This window comes from Astatotilapia calliptera, chromosome 6 (assembly GCF_964374335.1).
Source record: "Astatotilapia calliptera chromosome 6, fAstCal68.1, whole genome shotgun sequence".
NCBI classification, from domain to species: domain Eukaryota; kingdom Metazoa; phylum Chordata; class Actinopteri; order Cichliformes; family Cichlidae; genus Astatotilapia; species Astatotilapia calliptera.
In genome coordinates, this window is record NC_137427.1 from 25,114,939 (window position 1) to 25,137,773 (window position 22,835).

A 22,835-nucleotide genomic window follows, 5' to 3' on the forward strand; every position below is an offset into this window, starting at 1 on the left:
GTGCTGGAAAATGTCATTAACATACGGGTCTTTTCTTTGTGTTGTCTCCACTAGTCGTTTCCTACTTTGCTGTCTATTTCTTTTCTCCACCAGCGTCATTAAGACCGCTCAGAGAGTAGCTAAAGGTGCGTATATGTGGTGGCCGTGCGGGAGCGAGGTGTTGACCCCGTCAGCTGTTTTCTCTCTGGGTTAATTAAAGAAAACAGCAGTGCAATGTGAGCCCGTGTGAAAGTGGAGTGAGTGCGAGAGCGTGTTCAGCCCTAGGCTCGACTCGGCTCATGTTAGCTCAGCGCGGCTCAGCAGCATGTGTCTGAGACAGTGGGAACAAAGACGGCCATGTAGAGAGAGCCTCGGCAACGTTTCGCTGTTACGAATGAAACGCTCTGAATGGTAACATTGATTTTTGTTAAAAGAAAGCATGCATGTTCCTTTAATAATACAAACAGGGATTTAGTTCAGTATAGAAAGCCTAATGTTAGATTTCAGTCTATCAGTGTCAGTGTATCTGTGTTTCATGAGTGATTTGACATGAAATTGATGCAATAGGCAGCTTTGCCCTTTTCAGTCTTCCTTGGCACCAACCAGTCACTCAATGTTATGATCTTGGCATTCATTTGGCATTAGGCCACATCCTTAAATAGCTGTTAAGCCCACTGGGGTAATGCCCGCCTGAATGAGAGACAATAGAAAATGACTTAAATACTCCCATTAGTGCTAGGAAATCAGGGGCCTAACAAGTCAGCGGGGATAGGCGTTGACTCTCATTGCATTTCGAGCTTGTTAGGGATGTCCCAACAGCTTCCATGCTGCGTTGTTGTAGATGCAGGGGGGTCCGTTTGATCCCCTTTGTGTTCCTGACCAAACGATAAATGGGTAAGTGCGTCTCTCTTCACCTGCCTGTACGAATGCATTTACTTATTTGCCGTGTCTGTCAGGTTTAGAAATGTTTAGACAGTGTCACAATTTTTTTATTATATTTCGTTTTTCAAAATGACCCTCTGGTAAAGGTACTTTCAAAAGTGCTGTGTTGAGTAGTGATCCAGCGTGTTTCAGATATTCTTTAGCAAAGTCTATTCCTATTCTAGCATTTTATCCTTGGGGCTGATGAGTGTTTTGCACCTTGTGGTGAACCCTTTGTATTTGCTCTTGTGAAGTTTTCTCTTAATGTTAAATTTTTCAAGAATATGCTCACCTGCTTTAGAGTGTTTCTCATGTGGCTGAATGCTGTGAAGGGTTTTCTTTAGTATAGAAAGGAATCCTGTACTCGTAGTTTTTTTTTAAAGATATACCAAAGTGTCGATGTAGCAACAACTAATGTTTTTGCTATCTCTCCAATGTATATCTAATAAACTTCCAGCCTAATGGCATATTTCATTTACTTCAAGGGCGTCGTCCACATGTTTTATGTCCACCAAAAACGGCATCCTAATACAAATGCCACACATTAAATCAGCTCTAGACTATTTAGCTGCTTTACTGATGAAGCAAGAATAAAGGAATGTCCCATAGCTATCTATGACAAAACTACATAGGCAAGAAAAATTTGTAAACTCACTGGAATTACCAGAATTTTTCAATTTTTCCCTGAAAATGTGGTATGATCTTTATCAAAATTCCAGTTATGTTCAAAAGTTTTTCTTTTGTCAGTCTCCAGCATTGCCCAGCAAATTATTGATTAGATGATTGGTTTGTGTGCAATCAGCTGCCAAAAGATGTCAGCAATGTGTCTGTTAGCCAGTCCCGCCCAGAATAGAACTGCCAACCAATCGCAAATCAGAAGAACAGTCCATCGGCTGATCGGTATGCAGGCAATGTGCAGTTGGCCAGTCCCAGTGAAATCACCCTGCCATTCACCATTACTGCACCACCATATTTTCTCAAAATGGTGTGAAGAAGAGAGAGAGAAAAACCCAACTTCTTATTTATATTAGAGAAGGGAAAACATTTTTTAATCAGACTGGGGATGATGGGGGTGAGCAAATAAAATTAAAGGTTATTAAAGCATCCGTACTCTGATCAAAGTTGCGCCCATAAACAGATTCCCCCTGATTCAGAGCAATTAGCCGCAGCAGCGTGGAAAAGTTCTCTCTGTTTCCTCCTGCTTAATAATGGAAACAAGGATACCATAAGGGAGGATGCACTGAGGCCTGAAGAAGATGGCTCTCTCATGGCTCCATGTTCAACAGCTTTTAGGCCCACTGTAAACAAATTAAAATGTATAAAGCTTTACCATGACTTAATAAAGCTTCTTGCACATTTCTTAAGTAATGCAGATGATACACTGCAAACCAGAAATTGCACAGGGAGAATTGAAACAGCTGTGGGTAAAAGATCTTGTACTTACTCCAGGCACTTTTAATGTAGGTTTGGCTTCATTCATTGTGTGCTTTCAGAGAAATGTCAGTCTCTGTGCCTATAGAGTACAGTAAGGTTATGTATTAAATAGCTTTAGACTCTGGGAAACTAACACACTACTCCCATAGCACGCATGTACGGCCACACAACTACACTCTAAAGAAGTTCAAGGGCTTCAAATTGCTCACGGGGGCATTAGCAGTATTAAATGAAAACATTTGCCATTCCTCAGTAGCTTCTAACTCCCAGTCACCAGGGTTTAACTAGTATTAGCATAGCACGGCGGCATCTAGATAGCCAATAATGACCATGGGAAAAGGACCCCTCCGCAACAGCGACCCTCACAATCCATTTCCACACCCCTGCCACATTGATCGAGTGAAAATGAGAAGTCGGTGTGTCTGTGTGCGTGACAAAAACGGTATTCTCTTCTCATCTGCTTCTTTTGCAATCTGTGGATTTCTCACTAAAACCTGTTTTAGTTTGCAAATGAAAGGCTAATTGGAATTGAATGTGTTGGGCTCTGGCTGATTGATGAGTTGGATGTGTGCAGGGATGCAGTTGGGGGCAGTGGCGATGGTGTGTGTGTGTGTGTGTGTGTGTGTGTGTGTGTGTGTGTGTGTGTGTGTGTGTGTGTGTGTGTGTGTGTGTGTGTGTGTGTGTGTGTGTGTGTGTGTGTGTGTGTGTGTGTGTGTGATTTGAAATGGGAAGTTCAATGGAGGCGGCAGCTACTGAGCACAAAGTGTCATTAAGTATTCATAAGTGAGGTGTAGACATTTGAATGACCTCGTTTGCGAGTGTGTTTTTGCCATTATTTACATTTGCATGGCACACAGGGAATGCTCCACTGCCCTGCCACACGGGCAGTGCCCTGGGCTTTAACAAACATGCATACGTCGGTACATGATTTGCCACTGAAATGTCAAAGTCAAGGCTGCTCATTTGAATACTGCTAAAGATGGCTGAATAATAAAAACACAGCAACACTAAGGGGCCTTGTTACCCAGAGTGAATTGGCCAGAGGCAGCAAGTTGATGTATAGTACCAACAATTTTCCCTTGTTAGTAGGTTTACTTTCCTTATGTCCGTATGTGTGCCAAGTGAGCCTGTGTTTTTCAGTTTCGCTTGTCTATGCATCTACACTTTGGTCTTCTTTTGTTGTGTGTCTAGGCCAGGTGGAAGGATACAGCGTGCAGTGCCGTGGCAGCTGCGGCAAGAGGACAGTGATGCTGTATGGAATGAGCTGGCCTACTTGAAAAACCTCACCAGAAAACTCTCTATTGAAAAGTAAGTTGCCTGCATTAAAAATTCCCTGCCTGAAAACTTCCAATCTTTAAGTTGCAGTAGACTTGTTAGCTCACATGTGCACCTAGAGTTTAGCAACAGTACTGACACTCCCAGCTTGAAGTTACTTGAGAGATGCTTTTCATTTCATGTTACTTCTTTGTTACTTCTTCTCTTTGCTCCTTCTTTTGTCTTTAGTCTGTCTCTGGATGTAGTGTAGCCATTGTCTTGTTTGATCTAGAGAAGCCCCCTGTAACCGTACCACTAACACTGACCCTCTGCAGTGCTACACAAAGCTTGGCCTAAAGCCATGGTCTACCTCTCTCCAGTCTTCCCTAGCCTTCACCTCTGCTCACCTCTTCCCTTCTCTATCTCGTGCCTCTGTAACCTCCCCTTACCCTTTTCCTACTTGTCTTCCCAGTTGTCTCCCTCCGGCCTTCTGTGATGCTGCAGTAGGCTGAGGCCAGAATTCTAGTACTTCCCCACCACCACCCCCTTCATTGCTTTCCCCTCTGCTCACCCCCCTGCCCTGTCCTCCTAATCCCAGCTGAGCTCATTATGATATAGCCCGGCTGGCTCTCTCCAAGCCTGAGCTGTCCGAGCTAATTACAGGCTAGCAGCCCTAGTGCCGCTGATGCTGCCTGTTAAGGGATGTCCGTCCGCCTGCCTGCCTGGCCACGACTAGAACTGAGCAGACCCGAGCACAATATGATATAGAGGCGGGGCGTGTGGGAGTGAACAGACCGCAGTGAACATGCAGGTTCCTTGGAACTGACCTGCAAGGAGAACCACAAGGGATGGAGAGCTGCTGGCCTCCTTCCTAGCTGTGCAACTGCCTCATCCTTAGGGGTTGGTGTTGATCCCCCTCATGTGCCCCTGACCAGCACTCCACCTCATTTCCTCCTTTCCCGGCCCTCACATGCGACCTCACGACGGTCGCTTGTGGAAAGTAAACTTGGCTGAGATGTTTTTAACTTGCACTTTAGAAACAAAACCTCTCAATTCCAGGGCAAGCATCTTCACACACGTACAGCTCAGCAGGTTCCCTGTCACTTTTCCCATCTTTATTCTGCTCCTCCTTTCATACCTGTTGTGAGAATTAGCAGGAGTGAAAATAGTTTGGGACTGTGAACAAAGCCAGCTTAACCAAAAAGCTTTACTTTCCCGCAACTCACAATGCAAATTTCAGTTGAATGAGTCCATCCTAGTGCAAATAATCAAAGACGGTCCTGTTACCCTAAAGCAAATGCCAGGAAAGACTTGGGGCATGGAGGGAAAAATTTGCTTTTCACTGACTAGTATAATAATAAATGTGTTCATAACAGTTCTGTCAGATAAGTGTAATTGTTGTCTCATAACAGCTAAAATAAAGGCCCTTATTAAGCTTTAAATAGCTAGTGGTTGGTTTAGAGGAGAGTCTCTGTATAAACTCTATTTGTCTTTCATTTGGTTTCCTCATTGTCATGATATCATTCACAGATGCCTTCTTTCACCTTCTCCAAAAACAGCACATTTAAAGCACTGTCTTGAGGCCCAAATGACCATTTCCCACAATGAATATTGCTCTGATAACTTGTGCACAGTGGGTCCCTAAAGCACTAAGAGAGGGTTATCAAAACCAGCCCCCTGTAATCTAAGCACTTGAATAGCAGGGTGAGGAGGAAGGTGAAACAGGTCTGTTCTGTTTGTTCGCTGATTTGTCGGCTCCCTGTGGTTTAATTTAAGGATGAATTAGGCAACAAATTACTTATTATTTGACAACTTTTTACTTGAAAATCATAGCAAACACCTATTGCGTGAACTTGCAGGAAGGATGACTTTTCATGTAACATTAATAAAGGTCTCTTTGGGCAGCACACGCAGCTAATACTAATTTGTTGAGTTTTGAAATGCTTTTGAATGAGTATTATTTTAGGCTCAAGTCTGTATGAATATGAATCAGGTCTGTAAACTGGCAGCACTTTATAATAATGTCACACTATTATGCATTAGTAAGGTCTTAGTTCCTTATTAAGAAGTGCTTAATTAATCATTTATACAGCATTGCTCTTTAGTATGTCATTTATAAATTCAAATATATTTATCCATCGTTTACTGTTATCCCATATACAGCTATCACTACTGTATCGCTATTATTGCTGCTATATTAATGTTAGTAATAATCATAATCATAGACATAGAAATAGAAATAGTAGTATATTTGTATTTATAAATGGCATACTACAGAGAAGTAATGCTATATAAATGATGAATGCACTTGCTAATACCTTTGCTTCTGCACGGACAAAACATTAGTGCTGTTGGTCACTGATGTTAGGTCATAAAGGTGCATTCCAAGCTTTAAAATTTTACAATTCCTACCTCCAACTTGGAAAAAGTCTGTTTCCAAAACAATTGCCTAGAAAACAGGATAAACAGGATGCAATAATTTACAAAATATTAGAACGTATCACCAAGTCAACATATTAAATGCTGACTTACAGTATTTAATGCACGTCTCCACGCTTAAATTTCTCAAAGGTGGCGTGCCAGATTTGGTGACCCCACTTTTAATGTAGCATTAAAAGACTAACAAAAGTTGTGTATTTCCTGTTTCCTGAGAAGTGCAAATTGTTTTATGTGGGACTAAGTTTAGATCATAGGCATATGGTGGGGGAAAAAAGGAGGGAAAGCATATCCCTGGGGGAAATAAAATGTGGTGGTCCATTTTTCTAATTGTAATTTTCTAAAGGCCATTTCCTCTTTAGTGATTTGATATGCCATGTTGCATTTGGCACAGCTCAGCTTATGCAGTTCCTTACAGCTGGCAGTGTTGCCAGCACTGGGAGGACGCAGAGCATCTTGATCTCCTCTTTATTTTATCTCCCCTAATCACTTATCTCAAAACACGAACAGATTTTTTTAGCTGCTCTTTCTGTTTAATGCCTCTCAGTATTAGGCTATATTCCTGCTGAGCTCTGCTCTATCATGGTTATTTTGCATTTCATCACAACCCATCTCTCCAGTTGTACCATTAGCCTTCCAATATTAGCTGCTAGTTTTTACAGATACTGCTTTAACAGCCACTAGAGTCACACAGTGAATTTCTTTAGTTTTCCACTTTTCTGTAGTGATCGGTGATGCGGGCTCAAAATTATGTCACAATATTTAAAGATAATTTACTGACAATTTAAAAAAAGAAAAGAAAAATAACTGAGTGTTTTGTTGATGCTTGAAAGCAGCATTTATAAATCTTTTCAAATGCACCACAGTCTTCGATAATGCACTTCCTAATTGGAACTCTAAATATATTGAAACAAGATGCCAACAGCAGCATTATAGTAGTGGCCCAGTATCATATCCAGTCCTACAGCATAAGTCAAATATCAACATAAAAGCTTTAAATTTAAAATAAAATTATAGTATAGCCACTGGTCTAAACCTTGGTTTTCCATCCACTGTTTGCTTTCCCTGTCATATGGAGTGCATCTAGCCAGTGCTCCATCAACACCCATTTGAGCCATTTGTTCACATTTGGGTCACACATCACCAGGTAGTTGTTCCTCCTCCTTCATAACCTGATTTTACTCAATGGTCTGTTTTGTTTTTTTTTTGCCTCAAGTGGTAAAACACATGTTGTTTCCACCTTTAGTGGGAACAGTTTACTTGCATATTTTGCAGAGTGCTGTGCTTTGCCAGAGGTTGCTAAAGTAGCTTCCTTTTTAGGCACCAAATGGTCATCAGAGGCTGACATCTGACTCTTGCTCTTAGACATGCCTGGGCTTGTGTCCTTGTTGTACACACTAGGGAACATAAAGGCACGCTGTTGCGAGCAATAATAGCATGATAAGATATTTTTATATAACATAAAAACATTTATATTGGTGTTATCACAGCCAGTATGATGTGACATAGCCCTTCTTGCATCTCAATAACATTTCTGAATTGATGCTAGATCACAGCTGTGTTTTTTTTTTTTTTTTTCTGAAACAGTTGTTTGGGCAGCGTGGTGGTGTAGTGTCACATTACAACAAGAAGATCCTGGGTTCTAGCTCCCCACAATCATGAGAAATGGATGAAGAGATGGATAAATTGATTTTTTTTTAATGGGAAACATTGAGTGTGTGTTAAAAATAGCAGTTTTGGAGGAGACAGTTGACCTAATGTTGTCCTCTTCCCCTCACCCCAAACTGGTTCAGGCAGATGGCCGGGCTCAGGGAGGGCCGTCTGGGGCTCTTGAGGTTTCTTCCTGATAAAAGGGAGTTTTTCCTTCCCACTGTCACAAAAACACTTGCTGATACGGTGTCATGACTATTTTCTCTGTACTAGTGTAAGCACTTTGAAGCAGCTGTTGTTGTGAGTTGTTGCTATATAAATAAAACTGAACTAAAAAAATTTTATATACTGGAAGTTAAAGAACGAGTTTAAATATTTCCATAAGGTTTATGTTAACCCATGCTTTGAACGGTTCATCATTAGGGCCCACTTTGATGGTTTTTGCTGTTCATCGATACAAGGTTTCATACAAACTCCTTTATGTAATAATGTCATCATAACCAGATCAGTATAAAGGGCAATGTAAACATTCAGCATTTAAACCTGTTTAGAGTATCTCTTAGCTTTCTCTATGTTTTTTAAACAAAAATAACATAATAAGACAAAAAATAATAAGACAAATAAACTAACTGACACCAAGGACTATTTCCTACTGGTGTTGGTACGTAGCTGAAAAGCAACTGTGGGCATGGTATGCTAGAAAATTCGCATTGGGATCATTTTATCTGCCTCATTATGCATCTGTCTGAGGCGCTCCATGTCCGTGCTTGTTAATTGTTGTTAAAGGTCTGTTGGTAAAAAGAGGCAGGATTATTTAGGCTCCATAAACAGAATAAACACATGCAGTGCACCCTCAGACTTAAGATGCTATACTCAGACGACATCAAAGCATAAATTAGCTAGCGATTACTGGGGAAAAAGCCTTTGAGATCATTTGCAGTGCTCCTCTGTAGAGAGTGACCATTATGGACGTGAACCTCCCCAATAAGCGACGTTGACTCTAATTAAGTTTAATAAAGTTTACCCTCATATTCCTCTATTTTTTTTCGTTTCATCTTGATTTGCTAAAAGGTATTAGAAGTAATGAGAGTCTTTTGCCTCCCGGACCAGGGCTTAGTTGGAGGAGGGACACATTTGTTCACACAAACAGACACACAAACAGAATGTTATATGCATTTTCCTAAATCAGACAACTAAGGTTTTCCCTCATTAATTATTTGGAAAGTCAGTTACTATGCTAAAAAAAAGCCATCTTTACACTTAGCTGGTAATTATGTTGCAGGCTTTAGTGGGTCATCTTATCCCAGCGGTCCCCAACCTTTTTTGCGCCACGGACCGGTTTATGCCCGACAATATTTTCACGGACCGGCCTTTAAGGTGTAGCGGATAAATACAACAAAATAAAACTAGTACCGGTACTGAAAAAAAGAAGATTTATTCATAACACACGTGAAAAGACCCAGGAAAACCAAGTTAACGTTAAAAACGATAACAAAATAACGCTGAAAACTGATAAAAACCCTGAAAACCATACATTTCACACCTGAGCCTCAACTCTCGCGGCCCGGTACCAAACGACTCACGGACCGGTACCGAGGCCCGGGGGTTGGGGGCCGCTGTCTTATCCGATCTTATCGAGACAACATTACAACTCTCACAAACACTATTCATACTTGCAGTAGAAAACAGTATGTCTTTTTTTTTGGTCAAATTTAAAAATATTTTAATGGACAGGCCTTCTCATTCCCATGTTAAAAAAAATACACCATTATGATATTGTTTGATTTCATTTTAGGATACCTAACGGCATCAACAAGCCTCTTTAACCATGAGTAAAGCGGACATCCTAGGTTGTGGTTGTAACACAAATCCCCATTTACTTCTCAGATGATTGGCCTATGGCAGGAGTACCAACCTCTTCGAGATCCACTGCTGCCGCTGCCGCTGCATTGCCCACGGCTAAAAGTAGATCACAGAGGAACGTGAACTCCACCAGTCACTGTTTCTGCTGACAGCAGTGGCTTATCCGCTGAAACTCCCTCCATGAACAAACAGCCTCCTAGTCCGAGTTTAACCATGGGGGAAATCTCCCCACACACCCCAAAAACAGGAATCTTTCCCCAGTGATGAAAATGCCAGTGGTGTTTTCACTTTCTCACCCTGTTCCCCGCTCTGTGCCGAGAGAGAAACCAAGAGGAGGCTGGCGTGTGAAATCACAATGGCTGCGAATGATGCGTTGCGTTGTACACAATTGTGAAGGAAAACACTGGCAGTTTGTGCTCTAAGCTGTTTTCGGCGCAGCACATGTAGAGCTGAGATCAAATGACATGGAGTGGATAGCTTGTGGCTGAAGTACCAGCACAGCATGAGCGCGAAAATGTTTTTTAAAACGGGGCCAAAAGAGCGGCGTGAGACATAGACTTACATTGTAGACCACATCATTAGCAAACATAACACCTGTCTGTTGCCTTTAGTTTAGTTTCTGCCAAGAAACTTCTTTTGCTTTTATGCCTGCTGAGTGTTTTTTTTTTCCTCTTTTACCTTAGGTGAAGTGGCAAGTTGAGAGGGAATTGAAAATTGTCCAGCTAGCTTCATTTGATTTATCATCCTGATTAAAAAAAAAAAGAAAAGAAAAAAAAAAGACTCAAAGAACTCTGTAGGAGTTGAAGCTTTAGAGAACATTTTCTCCTTAGCAATATGTAGTATATGACAGGAAATCATGGCTTCATTTCAAATAAATTTCACGTTACTGGAGGTAGTGCAACATAGGGAAAAGATGGGGAAGGTAATTTGTTTCAGGTGCAGGTTGGTGTAGTTTGATGCACATCTAAAACATAGCTGGGCAGCACGGTGGCACGGTGGTTAGCACTGTTGCCGCACAGCAAGAAGGTCCTGAGTTCAATTCCACCATCAGGCCGGGGTCTTTCTGTGTGGAGTTTGCATGTTCTCCCCGTGTTTGCGTGGGTTCTCTCCGGGTACTCCGGCTTCCTCCCACCGTCCAAAGACATGCAGCTTGTGGGGATAGGTTAATTGATTAATCCAAATTGTCACTAGGTGTGAACGTGCGAGTGAATGTGAGTGTGAATGGTTGTCTGTCCCTATGTGTTAGCCCTGCGACAGACTGGCGACCTGTCCAGGGTGTACCCCGCCTTTCGCCCTATGACAGCTGGGATAGGCTCCAGCGCCCCCCGCGACCCTGAAAAGGATAAGCGGAAGCGAATGGATGGACAATATCTTCAGTAGAGTGAAAATACTTTGCCTGTATTTATCAGATTACTCACTCAAGGAGTTGGAGTTCATCCTAATTTGAAATCACATTTTTGACATTTTTATTTCACTAAGAAAAGATAGAGGTTGTAAAAACTGGAAAGTAAGAAAACAGAAAACTTGTGGGACTAAAGATAAAGATAATTTAACATTTAACTTTAAAACTGAAACAAATGGAACAAATAGCATAGCAGTCAATTCTAAAATGCAAATTCACCAGTGAACCAAAGGTGTTTAAATGTTTTGGGTGGGTTGCACGGTTGCCGTACATTTTCTTCTGGAAAATCTCTTATAGATATGAGCAGAGTCTGCCACAACTGTTACTGAGTACAAGTTGCAGTAGTCTTCCATCTACAGGATGTTATGCTGTGAAACTGCAGTCCCCTGGCCAATGAACTCCATTTGCAATCCAATTTCTTCTTCATCTAAGAAACTATGCTTATCCTTCAGCAAAACTGAAAGTTTTACATATGAGCTTTGGTTGAGCATCAATACCATCAGCATCCAAACAGGCATAAAAAAGAAACATGAGATGGAGCAGGCTCCTTTCACACACTGCATATTTCAGCTCATTTGTCCCATTAACAGCCTGGACACATAAGGCAGTGCCTCTGCTTCATCGACTGGAGTTCATTTATGGAGGAAAATCTATAGAAGAGCGACACATATCCATCTGCTTCCTCACTCCCTTTGGGAGAGTCATTTGTGTACTTATTTAGGCTGTGGTCAGCCATTAGACTATGCCTCTCTGCTGGACTGTGTGGACTAAAATGCTAATTACTTCCCATCCCTTTGCTATGCTGATAACTTCTCCCATGTAATTTTCTTGCCATATGTCTGGAAGAATCTCTTGGTTGGTGTAGCAAAATTAGATTGGTTGAAACAGGTGCCGAGTTTGTGTTAATTGGCATTATGCACATCATAATTCACCCTTACCACAAATGCCCTTTTACTACTCAAATGCTTCATAATGGAACATGCTTGCTCAGCTTACCACAAGCTTTAAGAATCAGCCAGGAGGAAGACCTGCCTTTGTAATGAGGTTAACTGAGGGAAGAATGCCACTATAGTAGGAGCTTGTTTCTAGTGTTTCTCTTTGACTCTGTGGAGCAAAGGGGAGGGAAATTAGGTGTGTGTTTCAGGTGTGGTTGTCTCAGTGGGTTTGTGTGTATCCTCAGTAGACTTCAGTTGGGGTCCTAATAATAACTTGAAAGTGCAAAGTCTAGAGCATGGCTCCACATAATTAGCCTTTAGCAGGAATCAAGCTAATTGCAGAGAGGTAATTGGGCACACTTTACAGTCTGTTTGTCTGCCGTGATACACACAAACACCCACAGTTACACACTGTACTTTCCCACCTTGGCGTTTCATGTTGCTTGTCACTTTGATTTCCAGATGAATTAAAAAGCATTTTAATTAGTTGATTTCTTCGCCGTGTCATCTTTTTTTTTTCCTTGGGAACAGAAGCCAGCAGATAAGATTCGAGTTAAAAAGTCCATTAAAAGTTTCTACATTAATGGCTTCCACAGTGGAATTGAGAGTAAAAGATTCTCATCACACAGTTCTTGTGTTGATTGTTTTTTTGCGTTTCTTTGTTACTCCTTTCATATTTTACTGTTCTACAGCCACAAACCTTTGGAAATAAATGTTGTGCAACTTTACTCATTTTGGGAAACTGAAAATGATGTTCAAAATTGTTGGTTGGTTCTAGTTTTTATGATTATGCTACTAAGTAAAGAAGAAATGCAATTGTCAAATTTCAAATTCTATGATATTATCGCTGTGTGACCTTTTGACATGTGCACTGACCTTGAATTTGACCTTCCTAGTAGCAGGAGATCTGTAATACTGCAAAGTGAACTTAGAATTTTTTAAAGCAAATTGAAATATCCCAGCAGTTTTCATTTTCTTTCACAATATGCTGTTGAAAATACGAGTGGGCGATATAGGAAAAAAAATTCTGAATAACGTATCGGTGATTCCAGCTGGCAATTTATTAATGCAAACACAGCATTATACACAATTTAAACTCAACTAAACAATAAACATAGGTGTAATACATATATATATATATATATATATATATATATATTTTTTTTTTTTTTTTATTTAAAAAAATATTAAATATCTCACAAACAGTAGCCAATCAGCTATTTCATACGTCATATCTGGACTCAGTACATCAAAATCTATCAAAAAGAAATAAAACATTTTATCTCTGAAGCACACGTCTGAAAAATGATTAACCAGTGTTTCAAAAAACATAGATTTGACTTAGCAAACTTTGTTTGAAGGAAATTTGATGTTGTGTTTAATGCAGAGCTGGCTTGGAAGAAGAGCTTGACATGCTGCGAGTCCAGGCTGCTATGGACCGGGCCACAGTAAAGGAACTCCACCTCTGTCTTGCAAACAAACACCAAGGTGAGCATTTTCCTTCACACTAGTTCTTCTTTTTGTCAGGGAGTGCCTTAAAAATTACAAAATAATGTTTTTCTCTTTGGTCTTTATTAATTTGAATGCATGTTTTAATTTGTCTGAAAATAATGAAACTAAACTGAATTCTACGCAGTTATTCTGTTTTTAATTTTAAGCTCATTTTGTTTGCAATGCTACTTCTTCTTCTTCTTCTTCTTCTTCTTTTTTTTTTTTTTTAATTAAGCACTGGTCTGGTCAGGGCCATGTGCATTACTGCGCGGATTTAATAAGACTACTCCCAGGAGAATTCATAGGACAACTCAATTAAGACTTGATCAACTCCTGGTAAATTGATTAGGACATCAAGTGTGGTGTCCATCTTGTCTGCATGTATTATTCCTGGTGTTAAAAATTACATCCCTTTTAATCCAATCTGCTGCTTTGTCAGATGCTGACCACTGCAACCAGTGACCTTAATTAACTAGTTCAATAACAGATCTGTTCTATATCACTTTAATTTTCTTCACAGCCAATGATGGTGTCTGGTGAAGATGCAAGCATGTGATTTAAAGGATTGCACTAATTAAAATAGTGGCTTGACTTCTGTTGACAGTCTAGTTAGGAATATGAGAAAGCAGCCTCTGTTGAAAGGACATGCTTGGCTTTACATTTTGTCAGGGAAGAATCCCTTAACTTTGAAGGAGTGTGGTCTCAGCAATAGATAGGCATCTGTGTTTTCTGATTTGGTATAGTTTTAATACAGATTATGAACATGTCTGCTGTTTTGCAGTTCAAATAAGGTTACACCATTGTGGCAACATTCAGAATATTTCATATTAAATCTAGACTGAACTGAGTATATTTGGAGTCAGTTGGACATAAAGTCAAGACTCTTAAGAGGAAATTATGGATGGCCATAAGATTTACTCCTGAGGAACCGCTTTGACCCGATCAAAAAGATGCAAGGTTCAGTCGCTCACACCAGGATCACACTAACGAAAGACAGCAGATGAAAGGAACGGAGTCTTTGTGCTGCTTCCTATGAGGAGACACGGGAGGGATGTTAATGTATGCTGCAGTGCCAGAACCTCCTTCAACAGTGGGTGACTAGGGAGCCACCACGTCTTCTTATCAAGGTAGTGCTGAGGTGCCAACTCCCATGCCACCAGTGCTGGAGCTGGATAATTGTCTCCCAACCTGGTTATGTACCCAGCGAACACAGCAGCCCTCCTGTCCTATTTGGTGCTCTGTCTGATTGAATGTGACATGTAGGGAAGACAAAAGGGCAGGCTAATTCAAAGTAACAAACTTCCCTGGGCAAAGCATCAATGCAAAGCAAGGGAGCAGCAGCTCTTTACAACATGACCCTCTCTCTTTTTCCTCTCTGCTTCTGTGGCCGCTTTTTTCCCCTCAACTCGTTCTCCAAAAGATCAAGTGACCTAAAAAGTCAAGGTCCTGAATATTTAATGTTTCCAGCCTCATTGTACAAATTATTTTGGTCATCCCGTCAGGAATGTTTAAATAGGAAAGAAAGAAAAGCAGAATGTTTTGTATTGTTCTCTTTCAAACATTCGTTTCGGTGTCTCACTATGGGGAACACTCTCTCAGCGTTGTCCTCAGAAGCCTCTATATCATTACTCCAGCCAGCATTGGCTGGCAGTCGTGACGCTTGCGTCAGGGAGGGGCCACCCTCCTCCCTATAAAAGGGTGTGACGCAGCATCACCCATCATTCAATTTCCTCTTCTCGCTTCTTAGAAACCTCATCTCTCCTGACTGTGAACGTGAGTCCTAGCTTAACTGTCCATGCGAGCAAGCTAACACCTTGGTCACCGGGCGCTAGCACGGTTCGCGTTTCGAGTCGCTTGCTCATCACCACAGAGCCAGGTCGGAGAGTGTGTTACCTGCCACCACGCACCTAGCACAACAGCTAGCTGACCAAGCTAACAGTTTTTTGCTACACACGGTCACCAAGCCCGGTAGCACAAGCGCTAGCCACCTCACTAGCTAGGTCATACTAGCTCACCATAGCTATCCGACCGAGAGAAAAGAAAAAAAAAAAAGATCAGTGTTAGCCGTCCAGCCAATTCCAAGCTAGCTCCACCAAGCTTCCTTAATATGGCAGACTGCAAACCACTGACCAGAATTTGCCCCTGCGGTTGCAAAATCTCAGGTTCAGATACACATGACGCGTGTGTGATGTGCCTCGGGCTGCAACATGCCCAAACGGCTATTTCCACACCGGGTTCATGCAAACACTGCGCTTGCTTCACCCTAAAAAGTCTTCGCCGAAGGCTAGCCCGCCAGGCTAGCCTGTCAAAGAAGGACCCAATGCTGTCTCCAATCGGCCCACCGATGGAGCACACTGAGTCAGCCACACCAGGCACCAGCTGGGGCGACGAGATGGATATCGTCCTCCCACTGGCGGATGATGCCGAGGTCAGCTGCGAAGCTATGTTGTCTGATTCCCTCGAGGCTAATGATGAGCTACTCAGCGAATCCTCTGAGGGAGCGTCGGAACATCTTGTCTCGGACGAGCATGACAACGTTTTCTTTGCCCCCTCTTCTGCGACACAAGGGGCCGATTGTGATAACCCCGGCACACAGTCCCGCGGCATGGAGCTATTTGACGTTGCAAAACGGGCAGCTGAAAAGCTGGCGATCCCATGGCCCGCGGTGACAACGGAGACCTCCACCTCACGATACGAGGGTAAAAGGCTCCCCAAAGTGAAGTGCACTACTAAGCAGATACTGCCGCTTTTCCCCGAATGCGTGGACGAGGTTTCCATGTCATCTGGTCCGTCCCTGCCCTCCAAGGCCAAACGCCTGCAGTCCTCCCTGGCTGACAAGGCGTGTAAATCAGTTGCCACCACCGTGAGGGCATTGAACGCCTCATCGCTCCTGCTAGCCTACTCGGCGGAGCTCCAGGACCAGACTGCTGCGAACCTGGATGCTAGGAAGCTGTGGGAAGAGCTGGGCATTGTTACGGACCAGTGTCTCCACCTCACTAGAGCAGCAGTACAAGCGGCGGGCAGAGCTCTCAGCATCATCGTCCTACAGGAGAGGGCCAGATGGCTGAACTTGTCGGAGCTTTCAGATGGAGAAAAACGTGACATTCTGGATGAAAGCATCGACCCCGCTGGCCTTTTCGGGACCGCCGCTGCCACCATGCAAAGACAGTTCGAGAAGAAAAAGAACAAGGGAGAGGCCCTGCAGCTGTGTCTCCCTCGGAAGACCCCCCTCCTCCCAGTTGCCGAATGTTCGCTCAGGTCACCAGTCGGCGTGCCGATGTTTAGAATCCCTCACCGCCCAGCCCCACAGGTTGCAGCCCAGGGTCCCCTAGGATCGCAGAACCCTAAGACCCACTGGCCCAGGAAACATGTCCCGCCTGCTGCCGCTCAGGGTGCCCCACCACCAGCCAAGAAGTTGGACCGCAAGAAGAAGCGGACTGCCTAACATCCCCCACGGGGAGATCGGAGCCGGACCAGCCCGGGCTCCAAGTCCATTCGGAGAAGTGTGTTCTGCCTCCACCTTTCAGCGCCTGGGACTCGAGTTGGATCCCACAGAGCGCATTTCAACAAAGAGACGACGAGACACTGTTCAGCTGAATCAAGCATGTCACACAAAAACACACTGTTTATTAAAAATTTACCCATTGCATCCAGGCATGTTGCCAAGGGCACGGGAAAAATGTGTGAAAAACACAGAGTATGTTGAAAAACATAATGCCCCCACGCACCCAGACACCACCGGGGTCGATTCCCTCAGTGGTGTCCGGCCCCACGAGCGCTGGTCAAGCGCAGGCCGCCCGCGCATGCGCAGTCGGGTCTGGCCCGCAGGACCAGTTTCCGCCACAAGAGGGAGCCAAAGCTCCGTCTACTGTGGAGTGCCTGTCTTTGGGGCCGCTGTCAGCAAGAATAGAGAGATGGCGAGCTCCTCGCTGCGCCAGAATGGGTTGTGAGGACATTAGGGTGAGGCTATCGTTTACAATTCGCAACCACCCCTCCCAGATTTCACAGAGTGATTTTCTCTCTTGCAAAAGGCGAATCAGCCAGGATCCTGCAAGAAGAAATAACTACCTTGCTATCAAAGGGAGCAGTACGAGAAATACCCCAGGAGCAGAGCCAATGCGGCTTTTACTCAAAGTATTTTCCCGTAGGCCCAAGAAGGGAGGGGGACTGCGTCCGATACTGGACCTACGGGCTCTGAATCAGCATCTGAGGTCATACAAATTCAGGATGTTGACGACCACCACTCTGCTGCATGTAGTGCGCCCAGGCGATTGGTTTACATCAATAGACCTGAAGGACGCATATTTTCACATCCCTATTTACCCGCCTCACAGAAAATTCCTGCGCTTTGCGGGCGGGTTACGGTCCCGTCCTTTGCACATGCTGGCTTGCAGACTGATAATGTGGATCAGCATCAATCTGTTGTCACTGAGAGCTACTCACATTCCAGGAGCTCTGAACTTGGGAGCAGACTTAATGTCCAGGGGAAACCCGCAGTACGGGGACTGGACCGTGCACCCACATGTGGTGACCCAAATCTGGACCCGCTTTGGCCACCCACAGGTCGATCTGTTTGCCTCGAGGGAGAACGCTCAGTGTCCACTGTATTTCTCCCAGAGGGACCAGGAGGCTCCACTAGGGGTAGCTTACAACTGGCCACAAGCTCTGCTTTATGCGTTCCCTCCACTGGCCTTAATTTTTCCCACTCTAACCAGAGTGAGAGAGAGAGGGCTAACAATGATATTGATCGCCCCAAGGTGGACGAGGTCCCATTGGTTAGCGGAGATTATGCCCGTCTTGTGGAGCGAACCTTGGGCTCTCCCTCTCCGACGAGAACTAGTCTCCCAAGCCAGGGGGGAGATTTTTCACCCTCACCCCGAGCTCCTCGCCCTGTGGGCTTGGCTCGTGAGAGGTTGAATCTGAGTACAGCAGGACTCCCCAGGGGTGTTATAGCCACTATACAGAGTGTTAGAGCCCTCTCCACAAGATCATAGTATGAGAACAAGTGGAGGGTATTTGAGGAATGGTGTGGAAAGTCTCTCCTTTCTCCAAGAACTGTTAGATAAAGGAAAGGCCTTTTCCACAATTAAAGTATATCTAGCCGCCATTTAAGCCTGCCATGTGGGCTTCGTGGATGGCCCAGTGAGCCATCACCCGCTAGTCTGCCGTTTCATGAAAGGGGCACAACGGCTCCACCCAGTGTCTAAACCTCTCGTTCCCACGTGGGATTTATCCCTGGTGCTGGGGGCAGTTTCACAGCCACCATTTGAACCACTAAACCAGGTGGAAATAAAAATCCTGTCTTTGAAAACTGCATTGCTCCTGGCTCTCGCATCTGCGAAACGTGTCAGTGATATTCATGCGCTGTCAGTACACAAAGAGTGCACCTGATTCACGCGGGATAACTCTAGAGTCACACTCAGGCCAAATCCGGCCTTTGTGCCCAAAAATCCTTATCTCCAATGCATCCCATTGGAGCTGGAAATTTTTTGCCCTCCTCCTTTCTCGTCCCCTGAACAGGAGCGCCTACATGCTCTCTGTCCAGTTAGGGCTTTATGTACCTATAGAGAGAGAACGAAGGCTTTCAGGAGGTTGGATCAGCTGTTTGTTTCCTGGGCTAAACCACATCTTGGCAAGCCCGTTAGCAAACAACGCATTTCCCACTGGATTGTTGAGGCGATCCAATTGGCTTATTCCAGCTTCTTCTCCCCCCCGACTAGAGGGATGGCAACCTCTTGGGCCCTTTTTTAGGGGCGTCTCTATAGAAGAGATATGTGCAGTGGCGAGCTGGGCTTCACCTTTGACCTTTGCAAGGTTTTACAGGTTGGATGTCACTGCACCAACTCTAGCCCACACTGTGGGGCCCCACGAGACCTCCTAAGTGGGCAGTCAGTCGTTCAGATGGGCTTATCTGGCAATACGGGAGTCTGCATATCCCATAGTGAGACACCGAAACTAATGTTTGAAAGAGAACTTGAGGTTACTCTACTCCGTAACCCCCGTTCTCTGATAACATGAGTGAGGTGTCTCACCAGATCACCAGTAATGATATAGAGGCTTCTGAGGACAACGCTGAGAGAGCGTTCCCCATAGTGAGACACCTCACTCATGTTATCAGAGAACGGGGGTTACGGAATAGAGTAACCTCAAGTTTTGTGTTGCCCTTCGCATATACGTAGGCAGGGAAGTTGTTTGTACTTCAGCAGGTAGATACTGGGTAGGTAGCAGTGACAGAGGTCTGTTAGATTGTGTTAGATGTGTTCATGAATACACATGCATCAAATGCCTAAGCACTTGCACTCTTGCATGCTTTCTGTTGTTATCATAAAGTCTAAATCATATGTTTGCCAGGGCCACTATTGAATTTCCCAGAATAAAGCTGCATGTTTGTCTGTGGAGATTAGAAGTCCTTTGGGGAAACACAGTGGACTACAAAGCAGTGCAGCCTGGGGCTGTGTATTCACAAGGGATTCAAGCACTTCTCTTCGTTTGTTTTAGGTCCCCAGAGAGAGGTTGCATATAGTATACACCCGCCTGCACTTCTGAGCCCTGTTTTCCTATTTCCCGGTGGACTATTAAATAAAACACCTTTCTATTAATCTGAAGTTAAAGGGCTGTGTAAGATTTTTGAAACCAAAGGTGTTTTTTGCAGTGAAAATTCCAAGTCCACATGAAAACAGCGTTAGGGATTTTTCAGATTTGATTGACAAAAAGGAAAAAAGACACTGAACCTCAGGAAGGAAATTAGACCTTACTAATGCTAATTGATTTAAATGTACCCTTTTTATAATTATTCTATTGATTGAGCAGCTTGAATTTGACACAAAGTGTCACAATAGCGAGCTTTGTTCTTCTTTGCAGAATTACTTCACAAAATGGTTGAGGAGCACCAGGTCAAAAGCAGCACTCCGAAAAAGCCTTCTCTTCTTTCAGGTCGAATGGAGCAGTTATTGAAAAAGGTACAGCACTATGCCGTCATGGGGTGTTCTTTGTCACTGCCTATAAAGGAAATCCAACACAGCCATAAGTTCAGCATGGCAGCTCTCAGAAATTTTTGATTTTGCTCTTTCAAGGATAGTTTAACGGTGTTCGTATGCATTGGAGAAGGGTCATGTAGTAATTTCCAAGCACAGTATCAACTAGACAGTCTATAAATTGCCAAATATAATTTGTGTATCCCAGAAAATACTAGTTGATTTAACGTAGATTTCATAGGTTTGGAGGCATGTTTTACGCTCACACTCACACACACATTTAAAACCCTGCTTGCATGAGCTTATATGTTCCCCCACCCCTTCAGCTTTCATGGCAGTAAATCATCAGGAGTGGGGATAGCCGTCTAATTTTGTTTGAAGGGTACCAGGCTTCACCAGCAGGCAGAGAGAGAACCAAATAAAAGGGAAAAATTGCCTGGAGGCACAAACCCAGCAGGCATCCACTGTTCTCTTAAACAGTCTCCACCAAAGATCTAACAAATAGACTAAGTGCTCATGGTTGCAGCGTAGTTAAAGGTGATCAGGGTAACGGGGTGCAAGTCAGATGTCCATAACCGTGTTTGACTGGGGACGACGGTATTGCTCCCCTCTCCGCCCCCACCCACACAGCAAACTGTAATTACGTACTTGGGAAAATATCAGTGGAGAGGAAAACTAGTAAATCACGATATGGTCTTTCTCATTGAATCTTACTAATATTAATACTATAGAGCAGGTTGTTATTTTGTCACTAGCAGTCCAAGAATAAGTATTTCTGGGGGGTTTTAAAAACGAAAAAAAAAAAAAAAAACTACAGATATATAAGCCAAAATTGATTATTTTGTAGCACAGAAGCCCCATGTATGTTTTTTTTCTTTTCAGATTGATCAACTGGAGCAAAGAATGATAAGCATGGAGGAGCAGACAGAAAGGCTGAAAGATGAAAAAGAGCAGCTACTCGAAGTCAACGAAGACTTGGCCCACAACTGCCGCAAACTCCAAGCCTCTTTGGATCATCAAAGAACTCAAGAAGCTGCTTGTGAAAAGGCAGCCCATGCGCAGGCCGTGGCTCAGGAGGAGCAGCACTGTAGTGAGGTCAAGGCTCTAGAAGTACAGCTGGCCTCATCTCAGAAAGAGGCTACAAAGCTTCATCAGCAGTTGCTGAAGCTGAGACAGGAGCTGGGGATTCTCAGAGCAGCTAAGGACTTCTATAGAAATCGTGCTGCAGGACCGATGCGGGCAGGTGGGATCGCTAACAGCATTAGCAGCAAGGTCAAATTCAAAACAACCAGGCACAGAGGTCTGCTACGGCAGCGCAGCCACCAAAGAGTCAGCGCCAATCAAGCCATCAGCTGGCAAGGGCCAAGCTCCAGTGCCGCTAAAGACGAGTGGGAGGACATGAGCGTAGAAAGGTAATGATACACATGCACGCGCACTGACGCACATATTCTCACACACCCCCTCTCATTATTTTTAGGTGTTTGGGCAGAGAGGATGGGCTGGCTGAATAGTTGGGGGGGGGTAGCAGCAGCAGCATCGAGGGGACAACGTGCATTTGCAAAGCGTAAGCAAATGGGTGATTGAATTTCATTGTCTGTCTAGTTGGTATTCAGGAGCCAAAAGAAGAATGTGAGCAAGAATGATAGAGAGAAGGAGAGAGGAGGGGGGGGAAACTACTGTCAGATCCTTTGAAATATCATGGGACGCCTCGCTTGGAGCTTATTGACTGAAATTTGCATGCAAAATTAGCCACCTCTCTACACAAAGTTGAACCGATGCCAGAAAAGCCCAGGGATAAGGGGCCGCCAAAGCCTTGATACCTTCCAGTGATGCCATTTTCATGCACTAGTCACGCTACCCCGAAATTGACAGTTTGGCAGTTTGATTTAATTTACTCGTTCTTTGCATATTTACTACCCCCCATCGACAGCACTAAGGATCCCCCTGCAAGGACCCAGTCCACCCCCTCCTCCCAAACACACACACACACAGACACACTCCTATATGAAGCCCACCTTGCGTCTAGTTATGTTAGTTATCTTGTGGCATGTCGGTTCACAAATGTATGTGTGTGTGTGTGCTGCTCTTTTTTTCCTCCAGCCACCCCATTGCCCCCTCCCAACACACACACATAGACATACACACATACGCTTCCTTTCCATCCCACACTCCTCTCCTTAGCTCCTCGCCTTAATTTGGTTAGATGAATTTTGAATGACCCTACTCGGATCAGTACCAGATGTCTACAAGCTGTTTAACACCCTCTAAATTAAGAACCATCGACAGTAATTATTTCATGTATGTTTTATGCAAAAAAGCCACTGAGCCAACATCTATTGAGTGATGGCTGAAATGATTTGATTTCAAACACTCGCTGATATTTATTTCCCTTCTCTTTCTCTCCCGGTATGCCTTGCTCTACACGCTCTCTAGCTCAGCCCTCCTAACTCACTACCTCTTCACCGACTAATTCATCAGACTCTAATCCACCCCAGC

At 43.8% G+C, this 22,835-nt stretch overlaps 1 protein-coding gene across 4 annotated transcripts in view; it reads left to right on the forward strand.

Annotated features, from left to right (window-relative positions):
- Positions 1-22,835, forward strand: part of cntln (centlein, centrosomal protein) — a 100,678-nt gene that overhangs the window by 31,902 nt on the left and 45,941 nt on the right. For all 4 annotated transcript variants that reach the window (XM_026171264.2, XM_080302983.1, XM_080302984.1 and 1 more), the window contains 4 exons: positions 3,526-3,642; positions 13,262-13,362; positions 20,227-20,324; positions 21,222-21,751. In XM_026171264.2, coding sequence (XP_026027049.2) covers positions 3,526-3,642; positions 13,262-13,362; positions 20,227-20,324; positions 21,222-21,751 — 846 coding nt within the window. The remainder of the gene's footprint in view (positions 1-3,525; positions 3,643-13,261; positions 13,363-20,226; positions 20,325-21,221; positions 21,752-22,835) is intronic.